This window comes from Dendropsophus ebraccatus, chromosome 7 (assembly GCF_027789765.1).
Source record: "Dendropsophus ebraccatus isolate aDenEbr1 chromosome 7, aDenEbr1.pat, whole genome shotgun sequence".
Classification (NCBI taxonomy): domain Eukaryota; kingdom Metazoa; phylum Chordata; class Amphibia; order Anura; family Hylidae; genus Dendropsophus; species Dendropsophus ebraccatus.
The window spans coordinates 40,598,106-40,622,527 of NC_091460.1; the positions used below are offsets into that span (position 1 = coordinate 40,598,106).

The following is a 24,422-nucleotide window of genomic DNA, read 5'->3' on the forward strand; positions in this document are numbered from 1 at the left end:
TATATGGATAGAGCATTGTGTTCTTTATAATATTAGATTAAAAAAGAGAGACTTTCGGGGGAAAAATGCAAGACAGCAATGCACGCTAACATGGCATATCAATGAGAAGCCAAGAACCATGCAGACATCTCCGACCATCAGCATTACTAATATACTGGTCGTAGCTCTGTGGTAACTTTACCAGTCATCTGGTTAGTGGGTCAGAGAGGCTTTACAGCAAAAAGGCAGAGTACACTAAACCAAGTCCTTTCTTAACACAAGTCACTTATTGCTGTCCTGCTCCTTGTGTGTGTTCAGCCAGATGGATAATATAGAGGTATCAGTGACATCTGAACCAGACAGTCATTCTACTACAGGAAGCTTTATCGTTTGTACTGTGACGTCACTAATCGCTATTCTTTGACAGCCCTATGTTTATTACCCCTGTACTGTGACATCACTTTCTACTATCCCTATACCATGACTAGGGATGAGAGAACCGGCCAAGGTTAGGGTCTGTATGAACCTGAACTCTCGGCTTCTGAGGGTGGATACAACCTTGTGGACCGCCTGGAAAACTGGGATACAGCCATAGCCATAGGCTGTATCCCAGTTTTCCAGGCGGTCCTCAGGCTGTATCCACCCTCTCCATGGAGCGGGCAGACAGCGGGAATCAGAAGCCGAGAGTTCACGTTCATACGAACGCGAACCTCGGCCGGTCCGCTCATCTCTAACCATGACATCACATTTTTTTCTACCCCTGTACTGTGATATCACTGTCTACAATCCCTATACTATGACAATACTGTCTACTATCCCTATACTGTGACATCACTGCTTACTATCCCTATACCGTGACATTGCTGTCTATTATCCCTATACTGTGACAATACTGTCTACTATCCCTATACTGTGACATCGCTGTCTATTATCTCTATACTGTGACTATACTGTCTACTATCCCTATACTATGACATCACTGTTTATTATCCCTATACTATGACAGCACTGTTTACTATCCCTATACTATGACATCACTGTCTACTATCCCTATACTATGACAATACTGTCTACTATCCCTATACTATGACATCACTGTTTACTATCCCTATACTGTGACATCACTGTTTACAATCCCTATACCATGACATCACATTTTTTTCTATCCCTATGTGGTGTCCCACAGTTAAGTGCCCTAGGCACCTGTAGTAGCGTTCTCTCAGTCCAGTAATGATGAAGATAGCATTCTATAGTTTCACCACTAGGTGTCACTGTTATTTCTAAACTCTGTTATGTGTTGCACAGCTGAAGTAAGCAAAGGGTTACTGTTGTTATTGTACCATGTGGTCTGTGCTGGCCTATGGGAGATACTCTCTCTTCTTCTACCTGTCCCTGCTCTCCACACACACAGCCCCTGGGGAAGTAGGTAGTTAGCCCAGTGTGGACAGGAAGTTCAGATCAGCCTAGTCTAGAAAGTGTGAGGTGAGGTAGTGAGACACATGTGTATGAAGCAGCCAGAGACACTCAGTTTCTGAGTCTATCCACTATAGCTACTATGCAGTGCTAGACACCACAAAGGGAGAAGAGTCTGGGATAAACCCAGCCCATGCCGAGAACTAATCTACAAAGTGCAGGGCAGTATCCTGATACACAGAAGAACCAGCCTGGATAGAACAAAGATACTAGAAGGTCTACATATTCTATCTCACAGTGCAGGTGACACCGGGACACCCTTGGACACTTAGCTTCACCCAGGTAACCATGGCTGTGGCTTGTATCACCCTATTAGGAAGCTCGACACTGTAGGGCAGAAGGTGGTGCTGTTTACTACACTTGTACTATGACATCCCTGTTTACCATCCCTATACTGTGACTTCAGTATGATAACTTATCCCTGATCTCTGCCATCAGTGTGTACGAAATTTTCATACAGTAATATCACTATAGCAATAACCCTTTCCTGTGACTTCCCACTTATATCACAGTATTTATTAATCTGTTTTCATTTTTTGCTTTGTGACATGAGTGTGTACATTATACCAGTTTTTGGCTACAACTATGACATCACTTTGACTATTTTTGTTTGCGCTTTCTTTATTCTGGTCATTTCCCTGTTTACTATGTTAATTATCCTAAAGTATATTGGCGATTTACATTGGAAATCCGATTACCTTTACCTTGGAACTTTAAGGGTAGCTTTAAGGGCAGCTGCGAGTCTGGCACGTCATGGCAGTTCACTGTCACTACATACTCGCAGCTGTCTGAACGACCGCTGCGTGTATGTAATTCTGCCGGCCCCTTAACCCCTTCGGCTCCCGCTCTGCTGTATCTGTATATACATTACCTGTCTCCTGCACGGGGTCCCGGCGTCCTGCTCTCCCGCCCGGCCAATCAGTGTGTTGCCCAGCCGCAGCCACTGATTGTCTGGGCGGGAGAGCAGGACAGCGGGACCCCATGCAGCGAGGAGAGGTAACGTATATACAGACACAGCGGGGTGGGAGCCGAAGGGGTTAAGGGGCCGGCAGAATTACATACACGCAGCAGTCGTTTAGACCGCTGTGAGAATGTAGTGACAGTGAACTGTCAGGACCTGCCAGACTCACAGCGAGATTTACGCTGCGAGTCGGTAGGTGTGAAGGCACCCTAAAGGGGTTATCCAGGATTAGAAAAAAATTCTGCTACTTTTTTTTTTTATTTTTTGCAAAAACACCCCTGCCCCCAGGTTGTTTGGTTTTACAACTCAGCACCATTCACTTCAATGCAACCGAGCTGCAAAACCAAATTGAGGACCAAAAGAGATGCTTTTTTCTGAAACAAAGTGAAACATGTTTTTCTAAGCCTAGAAACCCCCTTTAAGTAATGTCTCAGCACTGCACTATAGCTATATGTATGATCACATGACTTTCTCCATTCTTGCCTTAAGATCTCTGACCTGTGCAGGAGAGGGAGGGCATAGGGACTTTTAATTAGAATTAATGTTATCCTATCACCAGTAGGGGCAGCAGCGCTCTTGATAAGCTAACAGCTCTTCCCAAGCTACGTAGTTTACATGACATGGGATGAAGCAGTACTCTGCAGATATTTCTGTATATTACTTTGCACTAAGATGAAACATAGCAATAGGAAAAACAAATCTGCTGTGACATAGATATTCTGAATAATATGGGATGAAAAAAAACACGTCTGGTAAAACAAGTTTTTTTTTTTCATTATCATCAGTGAAATGCAATGGAGATTAATTTGCATCCCCAATTCCCATTATGATTTTGTTTGAAGAAATAATCATCAAGAATGGATTAGACATATAAGAGAAGATGGAAGCGTTTTATTAAGTGTAGAGGAAATAATCGGCGCCGCAGTTTAGCATTTCAATCATCCTCTGCCATCCGAGCAATCGGACAAGAAAGACTCCAGAGTTGTGTAATAACTCGCTTCACCACACTTTGATCATGGTACAGGAGACTTTTGATAAGCATTTTCTGTCGTACATGATAAGGGTAAAATGGGCATAATATAAGCTGGTTGCTATTTCGTGTGTCTATGGAGTTACTGCAGCCATTGCTATAGTGCAAGAGTAAGGGTAGTATTACACGGGCCGATGGGGGCTTCATAATAACTGTAAACTAGATCGGCGCTCGTTTTACTGGGCCTATTACACGGCCCAATAATCGTTTAACAAGGGCTGCAGGGACATCGTTACTGATGTCCTTGCAGCCCGTGTTTAAACTGTATACGTCACCTGTCCATGCGCTGTGCTTCTCACTGGGTCCTGCGTGCCAGCTTCAGAGCGGCCTGTCTGAGCTGACAGGCCGCTCAGCCAATCAATGTACCTGTAGGACCCGTCAAGTTAAATATTTTTCCAAATACATTAATCTAGCAAGTGTGCCTCCTTCTCCTGATATGCTACTGTTTCCCTTTTATTGTTGACAGCTCATTGTCTAGGTTACCGACCACCACTCTGCTCTAAAAGCAGTGGTCTGGCTGGTGTGTATATAGCTATAATGTCGATGTATAGATAGGAGATTTATCAAACATGGTGTAAAGTGAAACTGGCTCAGTTGCCCCTAGCAACCAATCAGATTCCACCTTTTATTCCTCACAGACTCTTTGGAAAATGAAAGGCGGAATCTGATTGGTTGCTAGGGGTAACTGAGCCAGTTTCACTTTACACCATGTTTGATATATCACCCCATTGTGTATATATACTGTATAATACATATATGATATGTATACTTTAACTATATATACACCAACCAGACCACTGCTTTTAGAGCAGTAATTGGTAATATATTGTTTAAATAAACATTAAAATTAATGACCCCCTCTCCTGCCACCAACATTTAGCAGGGTGAAGCAGAAAGTGCCAGAGATTTGTAATTTAATTATATAAAAAAAAAATCTCTAGTCTTCCAGTACTTGGCAGCTGCTGTATGTCCTGCAGGAAGTGGTGTATTATTTCCAGTCTGATACAATGCTCTATGCTGCCACCTCTGTCCATGGCAGGAACTGTCCAGAGGAACAGCAAATCCCCATAGAAAACCTCTCCTGCTCTTCATGCTGGAAAGAATACCACTTCCTGCGGGACATACAGCAGCTGATAACTACTGGAAGACAAGATTTTTTAATAGAAGAAAATTACAAATCCATGGCACCAGTTGATTTGAAAGAAAAACATTTTTGGTGAAATGTATTTAAAGCAATGCATTAGATAAAAATGTACATCACATGCTATTTCTAGGATCCAACTTACCAATGAGATGAGCTAAGTGGGGATACTGCTAGTAGGAGTAGAGGAGGGTGGAGAGAAGGGTCTGCTAGGAGGAGGAGTGGAGGGTGGAGAGAAGGGACTGCTAGGAGGAGGAGTGGAGGGTGGAGAGAAGGGACTGCTAGGAGGAGGAGTGGAGGGTGGAGAGAAGGGACTGCTAGGAGGGGGAGTGGAGGGTGGAAAAAAGGAACTGCTAGGAGGGGGAGTGGAAGGTGGAGAGAAGGAACTGCTAGGAGGAGGAGTGGTGGGTGGAGAGAAGGAACTGCTAGGAGGAGGAGTGGTGGGTGGAGAGAAGGAAATGCTAGGAGGGGGAGTGGAAGGTGGAGAGAAGGGACTGCTAGGAGGAGGAGTGGAGGGTGGAGAGAAGGAACTGCTAGGAGGAGGAGTGGAGAGAAGGAACTGCTAGGAGGATGAGTGGAAGGTGGAGAGAAGGGACTGCTAGGAGGAGGAATGGAGAGAAGGAACTGCTAGGAGGAGTAATGGAGAGTGGAGAGAAGGGACTGCTAGGAGGAGTGGAGGGTGGAGAGAAGGAACTGCTAGGAGGAGGAGTGGAGAGAAGGAACTGCTAGGAGGAGGAGTGGAGAGAAGGGACTGCTAGGAGGAGGAGTGGAGGGTGGAGAGAAGGGACTGCTAGGAGGAGAAGTGGAGGGTGGAGAGAAGGGACTGCTAGGAGGAGGAGTGGAGGGTGGAGAGAAGGAACTGCTAGGAGGGGGAGTGGAAGGTGGAGAGAAGGAACTGCTAGGAGGAGGAGTGGTGGGTGGAGAGAAGGAACTGCTAGGAGGAGGAGTGGTGGGTGGAGAGAAGGAAATGCTAGGAGGGGGAGTGGAAGGTGGAGAGAAGGGACTGCTAGGAGGGGGAGTGGAAGGTGGAGAGAAGGGACTGCTAGGAGGAGGAGTGGAGGGTGGAGAGAAGGAACTGCTAGGAGGAGGAGTGGAGAGAAGGAACTGCTAGGAGGATGAGTGGAAGGTGGAGAGAAGGGACTGCTAGGAGGAGGAGTGGAGAGAAGGAACTGCTAGGAGGAGTAATGGAGAGTGGAGAGAAGGGACTGCTAGGAGGAGTGGAGGGTGGAGAGAAGGAACTGCTAGGAGGAGGAGTGGAGAGAAGGAACTGCTAGGAGGAGGAGTGGAGAGAAGGGACTGCTAGGAGGAGGAGTGGAGGGTGGAGAGAAGGAACTGCTAGGAGGAGGAGTGGAGAGAAGGAACTGCTAGGAGGAGGAGTGGAGAGAAGGGTCTGCTAGGAGGAGGAGTGGAGGGTGGAGAGAAGGAACTGCTAGGAGGAGTGGAGGGTGGAGAGAAGGGACTGCTAGGAGGAGGAGTGGAGAGAAGGGACTGCTAGGAGGAGGAGTGGAGGGTGGAGAGAAGGAACTGCTAGGAGGAGGAGTGGAGAGAAGGGACTGCTAGGAGGAGGAGTGGAGGGTGGAGAGAAGGAACTGCTAGGAGGAGGAGTGGAGAGAAGGAACTGCTAGGAGGAGGAGTGGAGAGAAGGGTCTGCTAGGAGGAGGAGTGGAGGGTGGAGAGAAGGAACTGCTAGGAGGAGTGGAGAGAAGGGACTGCTAGGAGGAGGAGTGGAGGGTGGAGAGAAGGGACTGCTAGGAGGAGGAGTGGAGGGTGGAGTGAAGGGACTGCTGGGAGGAGGAGTGAAGGGTGGAAGGTGAGGACGGCTAGGAGGAGTGGAGGGTGGAGAGGAGGGTCTGCTAGGAGTAGTGGAGGGTGGAAGGTGAGGACGGCAAGGAGGGGTGGAGAGGAGGGACTGCTAGGAGTAGTGGAGGGTGGAAGGTGAGGAAGTAGTGAAGGGGAGCAGGCCAGGCTCCCAGAGAATTACTGACACTCCCTGAACATCTTTTGCATAATGAGGAGCTGACAGAAGTGATGGGGAGATGAAAGAAAACACCAAAAACACATCAAGGTAATAAAACCTCTTTAGCTTTGCATATAGACATGTATTGTAGTACTTTTACAACTTCTTAGTATCCCTGATAAGCCCTTTAAGGCTAGGGATGGACAGCATTTTCTGGTTGTGCGACCAGGAACCACCACATTGCACGGCTTGTCATGTTGCATGAACACATGGCAATATGCAAAATCTATTAAAATTGCCTAACAGAGAATGATGAATTTGCCATATACATTGTTGATGTGTGATTTGCATAAACAATTATGTATGACTTTTATTTTAAGCCATATTTAAAGGGAACCTGTCACCACCCCCCCCCCCCCCGTGCCGGGGTGACAGGCTCCCGACCCCCCGTTAGAGCCCCCTATACTTACCTAATCCCGCCGGGTCCCGCTTCTGGATCCGGTCGGGTGACGGAGATCTCAGCCGCTGCAGCCTGGCGCACGCGCTGAGAGATGAGTCCAACGCTCATAGTAAATGACGGAGCGCTGGACTCTCCTGTCATTCTCTATGGGTGTTGGACTCATCTCTCAGCGCGCGTGCCGGGCTGCAGCGGCTGAGATCTTCATCACCCGACCACCTCCAGAAGCGGGACCCGGCGGGATTAGGTAAGTATAACTCCCTTTAAAGGAGTTATCCAGGATTAGAAAGAGCACAGCTACTTTCTTACAAAAACAGCTCCACCCCTGTCCTCAGGCTGTGTGTGGTATTACAATTCACCGCTATTTACTTCAATGGAACTGAGCTGCAAAACCCCACACTCAAACTGAGGACAGGGGAGGTGCTGTTTCTGGAAGAAAGTAGGCGCAGAGTTGGATTTTATCCATATGCATGTGACTGATAATACTAGTATGCTGCAAAAGGAAACCGGGAATGCCATTGAGGTTCCCCATATCCCTGGTCTACTAGGATTCAGAGATTCCCCCTTATACAACACCCCTTAGTTTTGGAGCATACTGCATGGGGGAGATTTATGAAAGGGTGTAAATATACACCTGGTGTAAACTGCCCACAGCAACCAATCACAGCTCAGCTTACAGCTCTGGTAGAATATAAGAGGAGCTGTGATTGGTTGCTGTAGGCAGTTTACACAAAGTGTATATTTACACCCTTTCATAAATCTCCCCCCATGTGTATAGACCTGTTTGTTGAATACAGCGCGTATAATTGAATTGTAAATGATGTATTCAACATACAGGTCTATTATATAACATGCAAAGTAGTGGGGAAAACAACCACGAACACACCTAACATGAAAACAAACAGGACTACAACACCGTGCCAGAGAAGGGTGTCCTTGGTGATTGCCTGTTTCTGTGTTTCCAATCCACTCCTGGTTTTGGTTGCAAAATACTGAGCAGAAATACTGTGTAGGAACATAGCCTAATGCTGGGTTTACACGGAGCGATTATCGGGCGAATTTTCGCGATAAGGATCGAATTTGAACGATAATCATACGTGTAAACGCGGCGAACGATCGAAAAATCGTTCATTTTGATCTTTTAACAGGTTCTTAAATCGTCATCCGTCGGTCGCAAAAAATTCGCCGATCGTTCTGTGTAAACAGTCGTTCACTGATTTTCCCTATGTGTGAGATAGGCTTAAGCGATAGCAAAACGAATTTTCTGTACGATATATCGTACAGTCTAAACGCTGATCGTTATAAAAAAAAAATTGTTACTTCAAAATCGTTAATCGTACAATCGGGCGAATTATCGCTCCGTGTAAACCCAGCATAATGCTGCGTTTACACAGACAGATTTATCTGACAGATCTTTGAAGCCAAAACCAGGAACAGACTATAAACAGAGAACAGGTCATATAGGAAAGACTGGGATCTATCCTCTTATCAAATCCATTCCTGGCTTTGGCTTCCAAAATCTGTCAGATAAATCTTTCTGGGTAAACGCACTCTTATGGTGCGTTTACACAGAGAGATTTATCTGACAGATTTTTTAAGCCAAAGCCAGGAACAGACTATAAACAGGGTGCAGGTCATAAAGGAAAGACCGAGATTCCCTGTCTTTTTAAGTCCATTTCTGACTTTGGCTTCAAAAATTGGTCAGATAAATCTGCCTGTGTAAATGCACCATTAGGGCCAGTTCAATCCCACCAACCTCCGTGTTATACTGGCAGTTTATGGGAGGCTTGCGCACCTCCTCTCTCCGCTCAGAAGAGTTGATATGTCAATTCTTCCGCACTGAGAGAGGAGGCGTGCGAACTGTCCCTCAGGGTGCGTGCACACTACGTAATACACGCATAAAGACCGCTGCGGATTCCGTTGCTGGCCCCTGCTTGCGGCAGCACACATCTCCGCCCGTGCCACAAACACCATTGTATGGTGGGGCGGATTCCACCATCCGCCGAATGAATTGTCGACGGACGGCGGAATCCGTCTGTGCCTAGAATGGAGTCTATGGCACAGGCGGAGATACACACGCCCGCCAGCAACGGAATCTGCAGCAGCCTTTACGCGTGTATTCCGTAGTGTGCACGCACCCTAAGGCTGCATTCACACGTCCTATGTTCTGTCCGTAAAACACAGATGACACGGTCGTTGAATGCAAGTTCTGGACTGTTTCACTCTTTGAATCGCTGCAGCATTGTAATGACTGTGACCAGTGTTGATTTCAGCATGTGGAGGGTTAAGCTGCAGGTTTTGGAGTTTTCCCTAATCTTTACTGATAGGGTGGGGCTGTGGCTGCACCAATGCAAAATGCTCACAAAATGCTGATTAAAAAAAAAAACTGTGGTTAAAAAAAAATCTAATAAAATACCTCTTTTTTTATTTCTATGTTACTGGTGTTTTTAAAACAGTTGTGCAACTCTCACTAAGCCAGCTCTGGTGTATTCACAATTACTAGTGAGTTACCATGCATCAGACAGGCTGAGTAACTTGTGGGGATTTTCTAGAGAGACAAGTGGAGGGGGCTGGTCTGCCATGGCCTATTGTAAAGCCTGGGTGTAGGCTATATACTCTGCTGTGATGAGGTCAGCAGGGAGTCTGTCCATACACTGTGTACACACAGGCGGAGAACAGGCTTCGAGATAAACAAAAGAAACTGAAAGCTGCCCTGGAAGCACAAGCTGAGACTTCTTCCGGAGGTCACGGAGCTGCATTCCACTTCCTCCAGCAGACACATGATGGCTATGGAGTTTCTAGAGGTAAGACTGTGCTGTATACACTGCTCTGCTGTGGCTATATACCCCATCTATCTGTCTGCTGTATAAGAACGCTGCCTAACATTGCTTAAAGGGCATCCACATCCAGTTATAAGCTAAGAGCAGGAGGGGGGGGGGAGCTGCCCTTGAATGTAAACAATAGTAACAGCTGGCAGACGGTGAAGATCTGATACATAGAGTATGTTACGGTGCTGGCATCTCGCTGCCTGGTTGTACAGGGTACCCCCCTTTCAGACCACTGGTTGGTGAGCCCGCTTTTAGAAGGTGTTTAGGTGGATCACGGTCAGGTTGCGACATCTTTAACGTAGGAGTGTCAAAACATCGGCTTGCGCCAGTCTTCTTACCCGGAGGCACAAATGTGAACAATACTGAAACGACTCTGTTGTCTTTCACGTGCCCCCTTGGGGAATCTGCTATAACTCACAGTATTGGGAAATCCGTTTTTGGAAAGTTATATTAAATGTTGTATATATACCTCCCTCCCCCATATAATATGCATACAGTACATACAACCCCTTGTATCTAACAATGAGATCTGATGAAATGTGAAATAGGTTTTCGAGCAGGAATCTTTTTTTTATGGTAGAATGTTAACCCTCGATCTGCAGGTATAGCTCTGTTTTCTATGTCTCTGCTCACTCTTAATTTTATGCAAAAGTATATACTGTATATATAATGTAATATTCTCTGTCCTCACAGCACAGATACGCTAAACATGTAGCACAGGGGAAGGGGACCTTGGCTCTCCAGCTGTTGTAAAACTACAATTCCCATCATGCCTGGACAGCCAAAGCTAACACTTTGGCTGTTCAGGCATGATGGGAGTTGTAGTTTTGCAACAGCTGGAGGGCCAAGGTTCCCCATATCTGATGTAGCAGTTCTGTACAGGAAACTTACGACAGATTATCAGACTTTCTGGACTATCAGACTTTCTGGACTATTGGATATCTCTGATTAAAAGAATTTGGGTACTGAACAAAGTGCCACACGTTATATAGTCAGGTGCACACCATCACATGTTGTATACTATATGCTGAACCAGATGGCATGTTAATGGGCTGATTGGTATTGTATCAGTAATATACTGGTACAGTTCCTATTGTCACCTGCCCTTACATGAGGCTGATTCTTACTAATATCTTTTAATTTTTTATTCTAAATTATTAATGAATTAGAAAATACTATGGGCATTACAGACTAACATCTTTTTTTTTTTTTTTTATAGATACAAATCTTCAGTCCAATGAAAATGTGAGCACATCAGACAGCTTGCAATGATGGACATGGTATACGGTAGGTGCTCGTCTATCCTGTGCTAGCATATTTAAAGGGGGTTTCCCATAGTGTAAAGTGATGGCATATTGATAAAATATACCATTACTTTGATGGATAAAAGTTTAACTGGCCTGAGAATGAAGGGGGTGCAGCATTGATTGATTGATTGAGACCCACTGCAATTCCCTGCAAAACCATTTACATTCGCTCTCAAAATGTATTCATCTGCTCAGTTATTAGGAAAGTTCTGGGAAAGTTTTATAACAACCAGTATGGCCAGTATGCAAATACTATGTTACTTCCCTTATTACAACACAGCTGTTATTTGTACATTACCGCCATGTCCTCACATGTATTTTCTCTCTGATTATGGGGACGCAATACAAGACTACAAAAGGTAGCACAGTCACAAGAAGTCTTTCAATAATTACCATAAAGTTCATAAATAATTAACATGAGGAGCATGCCGTGACTAAATAATACTTCCATACAGTCCTTAAATAACATCCTCATCTAGGCTATACATAATACAGCCCGACGGCACTCAAATAACATAATATTACATTGCACAAATAATTTCACCACCCATTGCTTAGATAATACAGCTATACAGTGCTCAAAAAATATCACTATACAATACTCAGATAACACAATTTTTGCATTGCTCATTGCTTAAACCCACAATCTGACCCCCCCCCCCCCCCCCCCCCCCAAACCACTTGTACCTTCGGATAGCTGCTATTAATCCAAGATCTGTCCTAGGCTCCGTTCGGTAGGTGATGCAGTTATTGTCCTAAAAAACAACTTTTAAACTTGCAGCCCTGTGCCAAACGGCAGATTGGCTCCTATTCCTTACCTGTGTCAGCACGGCACATGGGCTGGATCGTTAAGGCACCTGTGCAATGTTCAGACAGGAGAAAATGTTCAAGTGGCATTCCTAATGATTAAGAGTGTGGGAAGGGGTGGTGCAAAGTTAGGGCACAGATATTCTAAGCCATGGCTGTTTGGCACAGGGCTGCAAGTTTAAAAGTGGTTTTTTAGGACAATAACTGCATCACCTGCCGAACGGACCCCAGGACAGATCTTGGATTAATAGCAGCTATCCAAAGGTACAAGTGGTTTGGGGGGGGGGGGGTCAGATTGTGGGTACAGAGTCGCTTTAAATAATGCCAACATACAGTTCTGAAATAATACAGCCACGGAGTGCTGAAATGCTTACAAGGGATCACGTTATACAATCATACATCAGCCATACAGTTTTACAAGGCTTAAATGTTACCATCATACAGTGCTTGAATAATATCACCATGTAGTGTTCAAATAATACAGTCATACAGTGCTCAAATAGTACTAACATACCATACTAAAATAATCTTCCTAAGGAGGCAATGAAGGCCTAAGATGGTGACAATTCAATGACATTTGCCTCTATTACTTTCCCTTTTGGATATGTTCACACATGGTACTTTACTTAGCATTTTGCTAAGTATTTTTTCAACCAAAACCATGAGTGGAACTGACCGGGCCAAATTATAATGGAAAGAGTTGCACAGCGTCTGTAATTTCAACCCACTCCTGGTTTTAGTTGCACAAATACTGACCAAAAGACTGACAAATACTGTGCGTGAACATCCTTAATCTGGTTTTGGTCTCACACCTTCATGCAACTTTGTAGAATAATTGGCCATTGTTTTAAATGTATTTATGTGTTCAGTGTATCTAAAACGGAAAATGAGGCTTTGCTAATGGATTTGATTGAAGTCTTGTCTGCGTCTACATCTACTATTGTTCCCTTCACAGAAGGCACCAAGGATCAGGACAGCATAACTTCGGAGGACATCCCCTGGTTCTATGCAAAGTCAAAGGTCCCAATCTGCCTAGCGATTACAGATAGCTTTTACTTTCTAAACAAGCTGAAGGTTGACTCTATCCTGTCTGAGGAGGAGGTGCTGGTAAGGAGGATAACTTTGTTTCTATTTTTCCCATTTTCATGATCTCTGCTTATAGTCTCGTGCATAATATGGAGACGTTCTTGAGTCCTTATTAAGGCTATGTTCACACGCTGTAATACATCGGCCATTGTATTACAGTGCAGGGACCGGCTGGCATGTAGCGTGTTCCTACGGCTGATTCTGCAGTATCAGCCGTAGGAACATTATCTTTTTCCCATTTGGGTTGCAGGCACCAACCATTAACCATTGACCACAGTGTAAAGTACGGCCGAGAGACTATTTTGTATGGCCGTTGTTCACTGAACTGCGGCCGTAGGAAATAGACATGTCAAAGTGTGTATACACTGCGGTCATTGTCTCATTGAAATCAATGGGATTGTATTAATTTTATTAACAAGGGTTGCTCAAAGAACGGCCGTTGTTAATGAAATTAATACATTGTGTGAACATAGCCTAAACCGTAAGTGTCATTTAGGTAATTAGACACGCAGTCAGTCCTTGCGGCTGTAATACCACTACTATGATGATTTATTCTATCACACGGTACGGTATTCTTTACAATAATTTCTTCCAAATCCATAAATTGACTGTAAATTAGCAGAAAATATGATAAATGGAGAATAATCTTTTTTTTTTTTTTTTTTTTTTTCCCCCCACAGGAGTTGCAAGGAGACACGAGGACTGGCCACCGAGTGGTGTATGAATGTCTCTGCTGGATAGAAGAAAAGAACATCAGTTTACATTATTTCCTAGAATTCTTGTTCCACAAATCCTTCTTGAAGAAGTTTCCCGATCTAAATCCTATTTATGCAGGTAGGTAATGCTATCTGTGACATGCACATTGGGGGGGATACTTCTCCCATCATTGTAAAAAAAAAAAAAAAAAATATATATATATACACCATATTTTCTGGCGTATAAGACAACTCCCAACTTTTCCATTTAAAATATAGAGTTTGGGATATACTTGCTGAATAAGACTACCCCTCTTCCAACGCACCAAATAAGAATTAATCAAAAACATCAGACAGCAGCGAGATCTGAGAGGCAGAGGTACAGTAATACCAGTAGGATACAAGGGCGGGCCAGATGGGTGAAAGAGGTGTGTTTTTCTGGACACAGCGCCGTTATACTGTATATTTTTTTTTTATACCCCGGACACCTGCAGCTCGCTCTACCCTTCATACAGTCGCTGCATACAGCTAGGATGCGGCCGTTCTTGAACTCCCCCCACTATATGCGTTGACCGCAGATTCTCCAGTCCGGTTCCGAAGTTTTTCATCACCCGCCATATAAGACGACCCCTGACTTTTGAGAAGATTTTCCTGGGTTAAAAAGTAGTCTTATACGCAGGAAAATACACTGTGTGTCGTGTGTGTGTGTGTGTGTGTGTATGTGTGTATTATATATATATGCAAAAGTCTGTTTGTTGGTCAGCTCACCTGCTGTGGTATAGCCGTCGGTGCACGGTAAGACCCGGAGCCAGGGTCACAGCATACCAGAGAAAAAAGTCCAGCACCAGGTCGGCATGTACCATTAAAATTCCACACTTTATTAGTAAATCTTCACATAGGACAATAATAATAAAAGTTATACCGTAGTTTCGGGTATGGTCGCCCCATACGGTGGGGGGGGGCTCAAAAATTGCCCCATCCGCACTGAATGGGGCGACCACTACAAAAAAACCAAAACATTTAACTCACCTAGGGCCCGTTCCCGGTCTCCGCGTGCCTCTGGTACCGTTCCCGGTGCAGGCAGTGTGACGTACACTACCTGAGACGGAGATCACCGAACCTCTCCCCGTCAGCCGAGCGTCTCATCAGAGATGCTTGGAGACGCTCAGCTGTCGGGAGAGCTTCGGGAGAATGAGAGAGGCGCCAGAAGTTCCCAAAGCCTCTGTCATTCTCCCGAAGCTCTCCAGGCAGCCAAGTGTCTCCGATGAGACGCTCGGCTGCCGGGGAGAGGTTCAGCGATCTCAGTCTCCGGCGCAGGTAGTGTACGTCACACTGCCTGAGCCGGGAACGGTACCGGAGGCGCGCGGAGGTCGGGAACGGGCCCCAGGTGAGTTAAATGTTTGTTGTTTTTTTATTTAGCTGCAGTTAACCCCTGCCTGACCGCAGCAGGGCTGCTTAAAAGTCAGGGGTCGTCTTATACGCCCAGTTGCCTTATACGCCGAAAAATACTGTGTGTGTGTGGGGTGTCAAGAGGAAAACCACAGGACATTGCTTCTCCTACCTTCATTCTGAAGATCATGGGGTAGGGAACATTGGCACAATTACAGACATATTTCATTTGGGCTGTTCACACTGTCCGTAGCTTTACAGATCAGTAATCCAGACACACCAATAGAAGTCTGAGGTGTGTATTTTTTTGCAGATGTTATGGACATCACCTGTATATCGTCCACAAAGATACGGTTATTTTGACCATTACATCTTTTTTTTTAAATCCACTTTCACATATCCACAAAAATATAGACTAATTGAAAAGAGGAGAAATCTTAGAGGGACATTTACTAAGGAGTCTAATTTGTGTGACTATTCTAATGAGAATTGGTGTTTATTTTTTTCCAATTTCTTGTGACTGATTTATTAAAATGTAGTACTGCCATAGTGAATGTGTCTAAGTAAAATTGCATATTCACCTGGTACTGACCAGACGTAGGCCTGCACTTGTTTGTGCGACTTTTTAAAAAGTCACAAATGACAAATTGGGCGCTAATCGCGGATTATGCAAACTTTTTGGTAAATACTCAAAACAGGCAGATTAAAATAAAAGTCTGATCTAATAAATATTCGCCGTTGAATACTGGTTCATAAATAGAACTTATACCAATCATGGGTGAAAAATCCAAAAAATTTCCCCCTTAAAAGAAATCTGTCAGCTTCCGGGCCCTACGTAAGGTGCTGACAGTGTGCTGTAGCTGGCAGTCCCCTAGTGAGCATGTTACCTTTTAGTAATTTGTGAGGATTATGGACAATCTCACGTCTCCTACTGTAATAGAGTCAAAGAGGAGTTGCTTGTGCCACACTTTGGCACACCTCACCACTCTTCCCTCCTCCCTCTTCATGAATAATCAATGCTGCCCGGCCTCCTGCTCGCTTAGCTGTCAGCTAGTGTCTCTGATTGCAGATCAGTCCTCTGTAGGCAGGTTATGTCTGAAAGAAACACTCAGATATAGTTGAATCTCTGAACCCCAAATGTGTTGGAGCTGTGGTCTAGAGGTAACTCACCTGCCAGCACTTCATTCCTTGGTTCAAATCCCTGTTGAAATTGAGTGGATGGCCGCCTTTTAATGGCAAATATTCTGGTTGCAAAATACTGAGTGTGAACATAGCCCTAAAATGGCTACTGAGGTTGGACCTCATCCCCCTCCTTCTATGGGCTTGACACCAACCTAGACAGAGCCCAACAGTTCCCGGCCAGTTGCCAAGAAGTATCGACCCCCTCCTGTCCCCTTCCCCATCACACCCTTACAGCCATGTTTCCTTTTTATTACATCTCTGTTTAATTATTTGGGATTTTCTGCACAGAATACAAAGAGGGAAGATACCGTTACGGCATACAAAGTACTGCTGATCAAGACAAAGATCCGCTGATATTTGCAAAGGACAAAGTTCAGATTTGCCTAACAATTACAGATCGGTTTCCGTTTCTGCATGGTCTGCAAGATCTTGCAATTCTTTCGGAATCTGAGTCACTGGTAAGACCTTGTATTGCTATTCTTTAGGGAGTGTGCCCTGCTTTTACTAGATACAGTAAATACTTTCTGTTAAAATACAAAATTCTCTTACAGAAACTTCAGGCAGATGAGAGGCCAGTCTCCCGTGTCATATATGAGTCGTTGTCATTAATCGAGAAGAAAGACTTGAAATTAAATATAGTGTTTGAGTATATCTTCCAGCAGTGTTACCTGAAGCTGTATCCTGGTCTACAGGACATTTTACGAGGTACTACCTATACGTATACACCTTACTACAGGGGTGGAAAACCATTGGCCCTCCAGCCAAATTACAATTGCCATCATGCATCATGCTAAAGCTTTGGCTGTCCAGGCATGGTGGGATTTGTAATTTTGAAGCATCTGGAGGGCCAATGGTTTCCCATCCCTGCCTTATGATGAGGAGGGGGGGTATAGAGGGTTAGGGAGGCAGCTTATTGACTTTCTGCATCCCTGATCATACCAACAGTATATAGTACATACTCCCCCACATGACCATTTGCATATGTGGGTATAATAGTGTATGAAGTCTACAGATGTTTTCCCTCCAGATCCAGGGATATATATACTGTACAAAAGATACTGTCCCCCTCAAGGTGGATCAGTCAAGGTTAGTCTTTGGGGGTGGGAACATTTAAAGGATTCTCTTATATAGGTACTGTCACCAAGCTATTTGTCCATGTTGTGTGCCCTGTTATTGTGGAGGGGAGGTATTTCCCAGGCACAGCTGACCACCTGTCATTTTGGAGTAATGACATCTCAAAATGGCTAATAATCTAGAGAAGTGACTAACACATAAGAAGTCAGGTCAATGTTGATCAATAAATGGCAACATGGCGTCTTTTCTTACAGAACCAACTGAGGAGTCCGTTGCACCATTTAATGGAGTGGAGTACCCAATATTTAATACCACCACCGATCTACTTCAATTCTTTGAACATAATAAAACCTATATATGTGAGGCTATAAATGAGCGATTTCCATTTCTGAATGGACTACATGATTTCAGACTGCTGTCTCATATAGAGTTATTGGTAAGATATTTTTATTATTAGGACTGATGCAAAACTGATGTCATGTCTATCATGGTACCAAGCCCAGCTTAAATATCAGTTTCCAGATCACACAGCAGTGCATACTTGCCTAGTGCGCTGCTGCTGTGATCCAGCATCCTTTTCTCTGGCTCTCCCAGCCAGTTGCTGTGTCTTCAGACGCAGTCTCCTCCAGCTGTCAGTCATTCTGCAGGAGGCAGGGCCTGAAGACTCAGTGGCTGGAAGGGAGAGGCAGAGAAGAGGATGCCGGATCACAGCAGCAGCACTGATGTTAAGTATGTACTGCTGTGTGATCTGGAAACTGCTTATCTGTGCTGTCAATTTGCTATTATCGTTATTGGCCTCACATCCTCTGTTTACACAGGAAGATGTGTGGCCCATAAAGATAAATGTTAAATCGGGCTCTAAAGACACGATCAGCCAAGGATTGGGTGTTTTCCCGGTCCTTGGTTGATTGCTGTCACTTTTTTATATGGGGCGATTATTGCCAGCAGAAGCATTCCTGGACAATTTTTACAGTTTGGACAGTAATTTTTACTATATAATAATCTGATTCTTTGCAGAAGCTGCAGGCGGATAAGAGGTCCACCAAGGAAGTATTATATGATGCTATGTGTCAATTCAAGACTACGAGTGACATTCAAAACTTTTTTGCCTATGTGTTCCAAAAATTCTACCTTAAGCTGTACCCTGATCTCAGCATAACCTTCAATGGTAGGTCATGCTTATATATATCAGACGTATTTTAACCCGTTCTCTGCTCAGGACATATTTCATATATCATGGCAGGGAGGCGCTTTGTTTTCCTGAGATAAATTGTATTAGTAGAGTTAACATGGAGGCCAGGAAAGCTTTCAGAAGGCCTCTGGTTGCCATGCTAACCAATTAGCACCTCACTATTGCATCGCGGGCTTCCAAACATAGGTCTGACAGTCCCATTGAAGTAACTGGAGCTGAATTGTAATACCACACGCAACCTGAGGACAGGGGTGGTGCTGTTTTTGCAAGAATGTAGCTGTGTTTTTTTTTTCTAATCCTGGATAACTAACTCCTTTTTAAATTGTATTTTTATACATGGTATGCCATTCTAGTACATTTTGAATTTATTTTAGCTAATTTTTTACTACCTCTATTTTTGCATTTCTTTGAATGGTACAGTCATGGCCCAAAGTTTTGCGAATGACACAAATATTATATTTTCACATGATCTGCTGCCCTCTGGTTTTTATGTGTGTTTGTCAGATGTTTTTATCACATACAGAAATATAATTGCAATCATATTATGAGTAACAAAAGCTTATATTGACAGTTAGAATGAGTTAATGCAGCAAATCAATATTTGCAGTGTTGACCCTTCTTCTTCAGGACCTCTGCAATTCTCCCTGGCTGCTCTCAATCAACTTCTGGACCAAATCCTGATAGCAGTCTATTCTTGCACAATCAATGCTTGCATTTTGTCAGAATTTGTTGGTTTTTGTTTGTCTACCCGTCTCTTGATGATTGACAACAAGTTCTCAATGGGATTAAGATCTGGGGAGTTTCCAGGCCATGGACCCAAAATCTCTGTTTTGTTCCCTGAGCCATTTAGTTATCACCTTTGCTTTATGGCAAGGTGCTCCATCATGCTGGAAAAGGCATTGTTGATCGCCAAACTGCTCTTGGATGGTTGGGAGAAGTTGCTCTTGGAGGATATTCTGGTACCATTCTTTATTCATGGCTGTGTTTTTAGGCAAGACTGTGAGAGAGCCGATTCCCTTGGCTGAGAAGCAACCCCACACATGAATGGTTTCAGGATGCTTTACAGTTTTTTTTTTTCTGGAGAGAAGTGGCTTCTTTGCTGCCCTCCTTGAGACCAGGCCTCAAAGTGCGTGCAGATGGACTCACACCTGCCTGCTGCCATTCCTGAGCAAGCTCTGCACTGCTTGTAGCCCGATCCCGCAGCTGAAACACTTTTAAGAGACGGTCCTGGCGCTTGCTGGTCTTTCTTGGGCGCCCTGGAGCCGTTTTGGCAACAATGGAACCTCTCTCCTTGAAGTTCTTGATGATGCGATAGATTGTTGACTGAGGTGAAATCTTTCTAGCTGTGATACTCTTCCCTGTTAGGCCATTTTTGTGCAGTGCAATGATGACTGCACGAGATAACCATGGTTAACAGAAGAGAAACAATGATGCCAAGCACCAGCCTCCTTTTAAGTGTCCAGTGGTGTCATTCTTACTTAATCATGACAGATTGATCTCCAGTCCTGTCCTCATCAACACCCATACCTGTGTTAATGGAGCAATCACTGAAACGATGTTAGCTGGTCCTTTTAAGGCAGGGCTGCAATGATTTTGAAATGTGTTTTGGGGGATAAAGTTCATTTTCTAGGCAAATATTGACTCTGCAAGTAATTGTTGTTAAGCTGATCACTCTTTATAACATTCTGGAGTATATGCAAATTGCCATTTTAAAAACTGAAGCAGTGGACTTTGGAAAAATTAATATTTGTATCATTCTCAAAACCTTTGGCCATGACTGTAGTTTGAGTGGTAGTTGAACAGACATTAATTTAGAGCGTGATCATGTGACTGTAAACACATAATAATGTGCAATAAAATGCATAAGAATAAAAAGTATGATTTTATTTTATTAAACCTAAGTACTGGATTTTACAGGATTAAATGCGGCACTGACGTTGGACATCTGTCCACCTTCTCCAGGTAACTATCTATAGATTAGCCTTCTAGCTAATATATCACACTTCAGATCTTTGAATACATATAAAGATGCATAACTCCATTAATGCATCACATTACTCACTGACCCCACATCTCCTGGAAACCCCTTCTTGTTCAGTCTGAACACACTTATTTCTCCTTATTCTGCGATGTAATGCAGTGCAGAATAGAGCATCGTATCATCACGACACTCATAAAGTTTGAGGTCATGAATTAGCATAGAGGACTGTTCAGGAGAGGAAAGATAGGGGCTGGAGACTCTATCTATAGTCTATAGAAGAGAACCTACGCTAAATGTTTAAAAACATCTATACAGGTGTGCCATAATAATTTTAAAAAGTGCATTCACGTCCATAGCCATTAACCCTATCCTCTCAATATCTTGCAATAGAATTTCTAAGACTCTCTGATGTATTTCTGTCATGAAAAACCATAGAGGGTCTATATTTCACAAGGTTTGTCGGTTTGTCTGCTCCTGGCCTAATTATTATAGATCAAGTGCATGCATAGAAGAAAAAACAGACACAAAGTCGGATGTAAGTTCTTATGATGTTGCACTATGACATTAACATTTCAGTAATCTGTTTTAGTATCTTGTACAGGGCAAATTACCGAAACACAGGACCAAGGCACCCTTACTCCTATAATAGGTATTCATATAACCATTTATTTTTTTTTTTTACAATAATTTACTTCTATAGCTTTATGATCTTTACTGTTCTTGCAACAGGGTCTGTGTATGTATTGTATGCAGACATCCTGTATATACCTCATTTGTGTGACTTAAAGGTGTTACCATGTGGATATTTACCATGTGGTTCACCTCTGGGGCCTGTGACTATCTCAACCTCTCTGTCTGATTGGGGCCGCCAGAGGTGGACTGCCTAAAGAATTGCTATACACCCATAGTTACATACGTTTAAATTGTACTCGTCATGTCAGAAGATTTCCTCTTTTAATCCAGAACCTTGGTCTCTATGGCCCTTAACAAGCCATAAGACCGTAATGCATGCAACCCCCATTCTGATCCAATAAGGGCTGGGGCCTTTCGGTTTAATGATCTGTATGTACCCATGGAGACCTAACTTCTGGATTAAGAGGGTCCTATTCCACGGGCTGACCAGGGCCCGATCAACGATGTAAACGAGTGCCAATCTGCTAGATCGGCGCTCGTTTACTGGGCCTATTGCACGGCCCGACAATCGTTTAGCGAGGGCTTCAGGGACATCGTTACTGATGTCCTTGCAGCCCTTGTTTCATACATTACCTGTCCAGGCGCAGGTCTTCTCCTTCTCCCGGTCCCGCGCAGCAGCAGCTTCGGAGCGCCCCGTTTGAGCTGACAGACCGGTCAGCCAATCAATGGCTGCAGCAGTCCGCAGATTGGCTGAGCGGTCTGTCAGCTCAGACAGGCCGCTCGGAAGCTGCTGCGGCACGGGATCGGGAGAAGGAGAAGACCTGCGCCTGGACAGGTAAAGTATGATGTTTTGAAATCGTCGGTCACCCGCCGCGCACCGCTATTCCACGTAGCGATGTGTGGGTGGCGACCGATGATTTTAGGTTTGAACCTAAATGAACGATCAGCCGATTACGCGATCATCAGCTGATCGTTCTCTCTATTTCACGGAGTGATAATCGTCCGAATCGTCCCGATTCGGCCGATTATCGCTCCGATTCGGCCGATTATCGCTCCGTGGAATAGGCCCCTAAGTCTGTGATGATCTGGCAGTGGGCCATCATAACTGGTACACTTGAAACATGTCATCTAATATATGTGAACAATAGACATCACATCAGATTTTCTTATCTCTCATTTTTCTTCAGCACCAGCACCGCTAGGCACAATTTCTTTTCTTGCATCTTATCATAATAGATATCACTTCTTGAGTTTGTTGATACTTATGATTACAGTGTCAGTAAAAAGCGAATGTCTGGACCTGGATGAGCAGAGCTCCAATGATGTCCCATCCACAGGTATATCCACATCTACATCACATCAGTGAATGGTTCTAAAGCAGACAGGGGCCTCAGCAATGTTAATACTCTCCAAAATTCTAATCCTTTGTAGCCAAAAGGACATACAACGTCGAGAATAAATTCTGATTTTGATATTTCTCCATGACCTCTTGTCTGCAGGATTCTCAATTATGTATTCATTGTTTCTTTAATTCTCTCATCATCTCTCTTATTCATCTTGTTGCTTGTGGTCTTCTTCATTTTCCTTTGACTCCAGGCACAATTGCCTTTTCCATTCATCTGGATTGTTTGATTGACTCCATTTGCTTGATTTCACTGGATCAATTTTCAAAGACTTCAGGAACTTTGTTGTCCCTCTTCTTCATGACATCCATGAGGAGTCTCCAAAAGTCCCATAAACTGTCCAATTTTGATCATTCTACTTATAGACATTGATTTGTAGATCTTATTTATGTATCTCCTGCTTAGAAGTACCACAAAAACTCTAATGTTGTCACATTTTTATTTGGCCCCAATGTTATGCTTGCAGTGACACATGAAGATGAATCTGGAGACGGCCAAGAACCGGATTACAATGAACCTTCTGGAGGTAGGTCTATTATCATTGTAACGTGATTGTATATACAGGTCTTTGCAGTATGTGATAAAATGTAAAAGAAAAATACAACAGACATAAGAAGCGTTTATTGATAGATTAGAGAGGTCACTCTAAATCTAGAATTGACAATTCTCAACTTTTTATGTAGATCTTTGCTGCATAATGTATATTCATAGAGGCTAAAAGTCATTAAAGGGGTGTTTCCGTATGGGTTTGTTCTCCCTTTATTCATAGTATAGGGATAACAAGCACATAGCTTGGGCTCCAACCACCATTAAAGGCCCACTGATCCCGAGAACATAGATACAATTTCCCTACAATGAATGGAGAGCTTCTGCATGGCCACCATGGCCAGCCATATTTATTTATTCTCTGTGGGGCCACCGAATGTTTTAAAGTTTAGCACTTGGAAGCCCTGATGAGAATAAATTGTCCATGGTAGCCGCACCCCTAAGGGCCCTTTAACACAGGTGGCTATCGGACCAAGGACTGAGCATATTAGAGGGTCTAGGATAGAGGATACAGGCCACAAAGGATGGTGTTACCATAGCATAACGTTTTAGTAGTCTTCTCTTTGAAGAAGGGAAATTTTCTTGAAGTGGGAGGTAAGAATGTTGACCTGAAGCTTATATACGAGGGCTACATCAAATGTTACCCCCTAGCCAATGTACATAGGAAGAGGGAGTATAGCAGAGTTTTCTTGGACTATAAAGATTTCTTCTTTGGTTGTGAGAGCAGATTATGAGCCTAACCTGTATTTTCTTATAATGTTTTGCACTAACCTTTGTGATAACCCATTTACAGAAATCGTAAAAGTTGAAAATATGCCGTTATCTGAGCAGAACTATAGTGAGCAGTCCCCAGGTATGTGTATTCATATTAAGTTATGTAATGGTCGAGCATCTTGCTAGTAAACACGAATACAATCTTAAACGTGTTTATTACCAGTTCATCTAATACACCCAACTAGGTTTATTATTCTAGGCAATCCCTATGTAAAAAAAAAAAAAAGCCGTACATTTCATGAACACAAGCTGTCTTTAGCGGGCCATACACCATCAACAATCGATCGTTCAGCCATCAGTCATCTTTCCTGTCTCCTCATATACAGGAAGTTTCAACGTGGCTACGCGTTACTGTGTTTTCTATGGGGAAGGATTACATTGAGCGAGCCCAATTCAGTCGGTTATGTCTCCATGTAATAGCTGATCGTTTCTTTAGGTCAACATTCCCAGTGTTCTCCTGCGCTCAGCAGTCTGCGGTTCCGGACAGTGATTGGCTCAGTGGCCTGTCAGCTCAGACAGGCCACTCT

The 24,422-nt window shown here is 43.8% G+C and overlaps 1 protein-coding gene across 4 annotated transcripts in view; it reads left to right on the plus strand.

The window, feature by feature from the left end:
* Positions 1-24,422, plus strand: part of LOC138797348 (sp110 nuclear body protein-like) — a 57,511-nt gene that overhangs the window by 23,972 nt on the left and 9,117 nt on the right. The window contains exons 1-13 of one of the 4 annotated variants that reach the window (XM_069977384.1): positions 6,632-6,649; positions 11,046-11,113; positions 12,896-13,047; positions 13,707-13,860; positions 16,581-16,750; positions 16,844-16,997; positions 17,621-17,802; positions 18,384-18,534; positions 20,476-20,520; positions 21,129-21,188; positions 22,447-22,509; positions 23,042-23,101; positions 23,915-23,974. In XM_069977384.1, coding sequence (XP_069833485.1) covers positions 11,095-11,113; positions 12,896-13,047; positions 13,707-13,860; positions 16,581-16,750; positions 16,844-16,997; positions 17,621-17,802; positions 18,384-18,534; positions 20,476-20,520; positions 21,129-21,188; positions 22,447-22,509; positions 23,042-23,101; positions 23,915-23,974 — 1,270 coding nt within the window. In that variant the 5' untranslated portion in view covers positions 6,632-6,649; positions 11,046-11,094. Of the gene's footprint in view, positions 1-6,631; positions 6,650-9,629; positions 9,803-11,045; positions 11,114-12,895; positions 13,048-13,706; positions 13,861-16,580; positions 16,751-16,843; positions 16,998-17,620; positions 17,803-18,383; positions 18,535-20,475; positions 20,521-21,128; positions 21,189-22,446; positions 22,510-23,041; positions 23,102-23,914; positions 23,975-24,422 lie in introns of those variants that run through there. The other 3 variants (XM_069977385.1, XM_069977382.1, XM_069977383.1) reach the window with 3 other exon arrangements.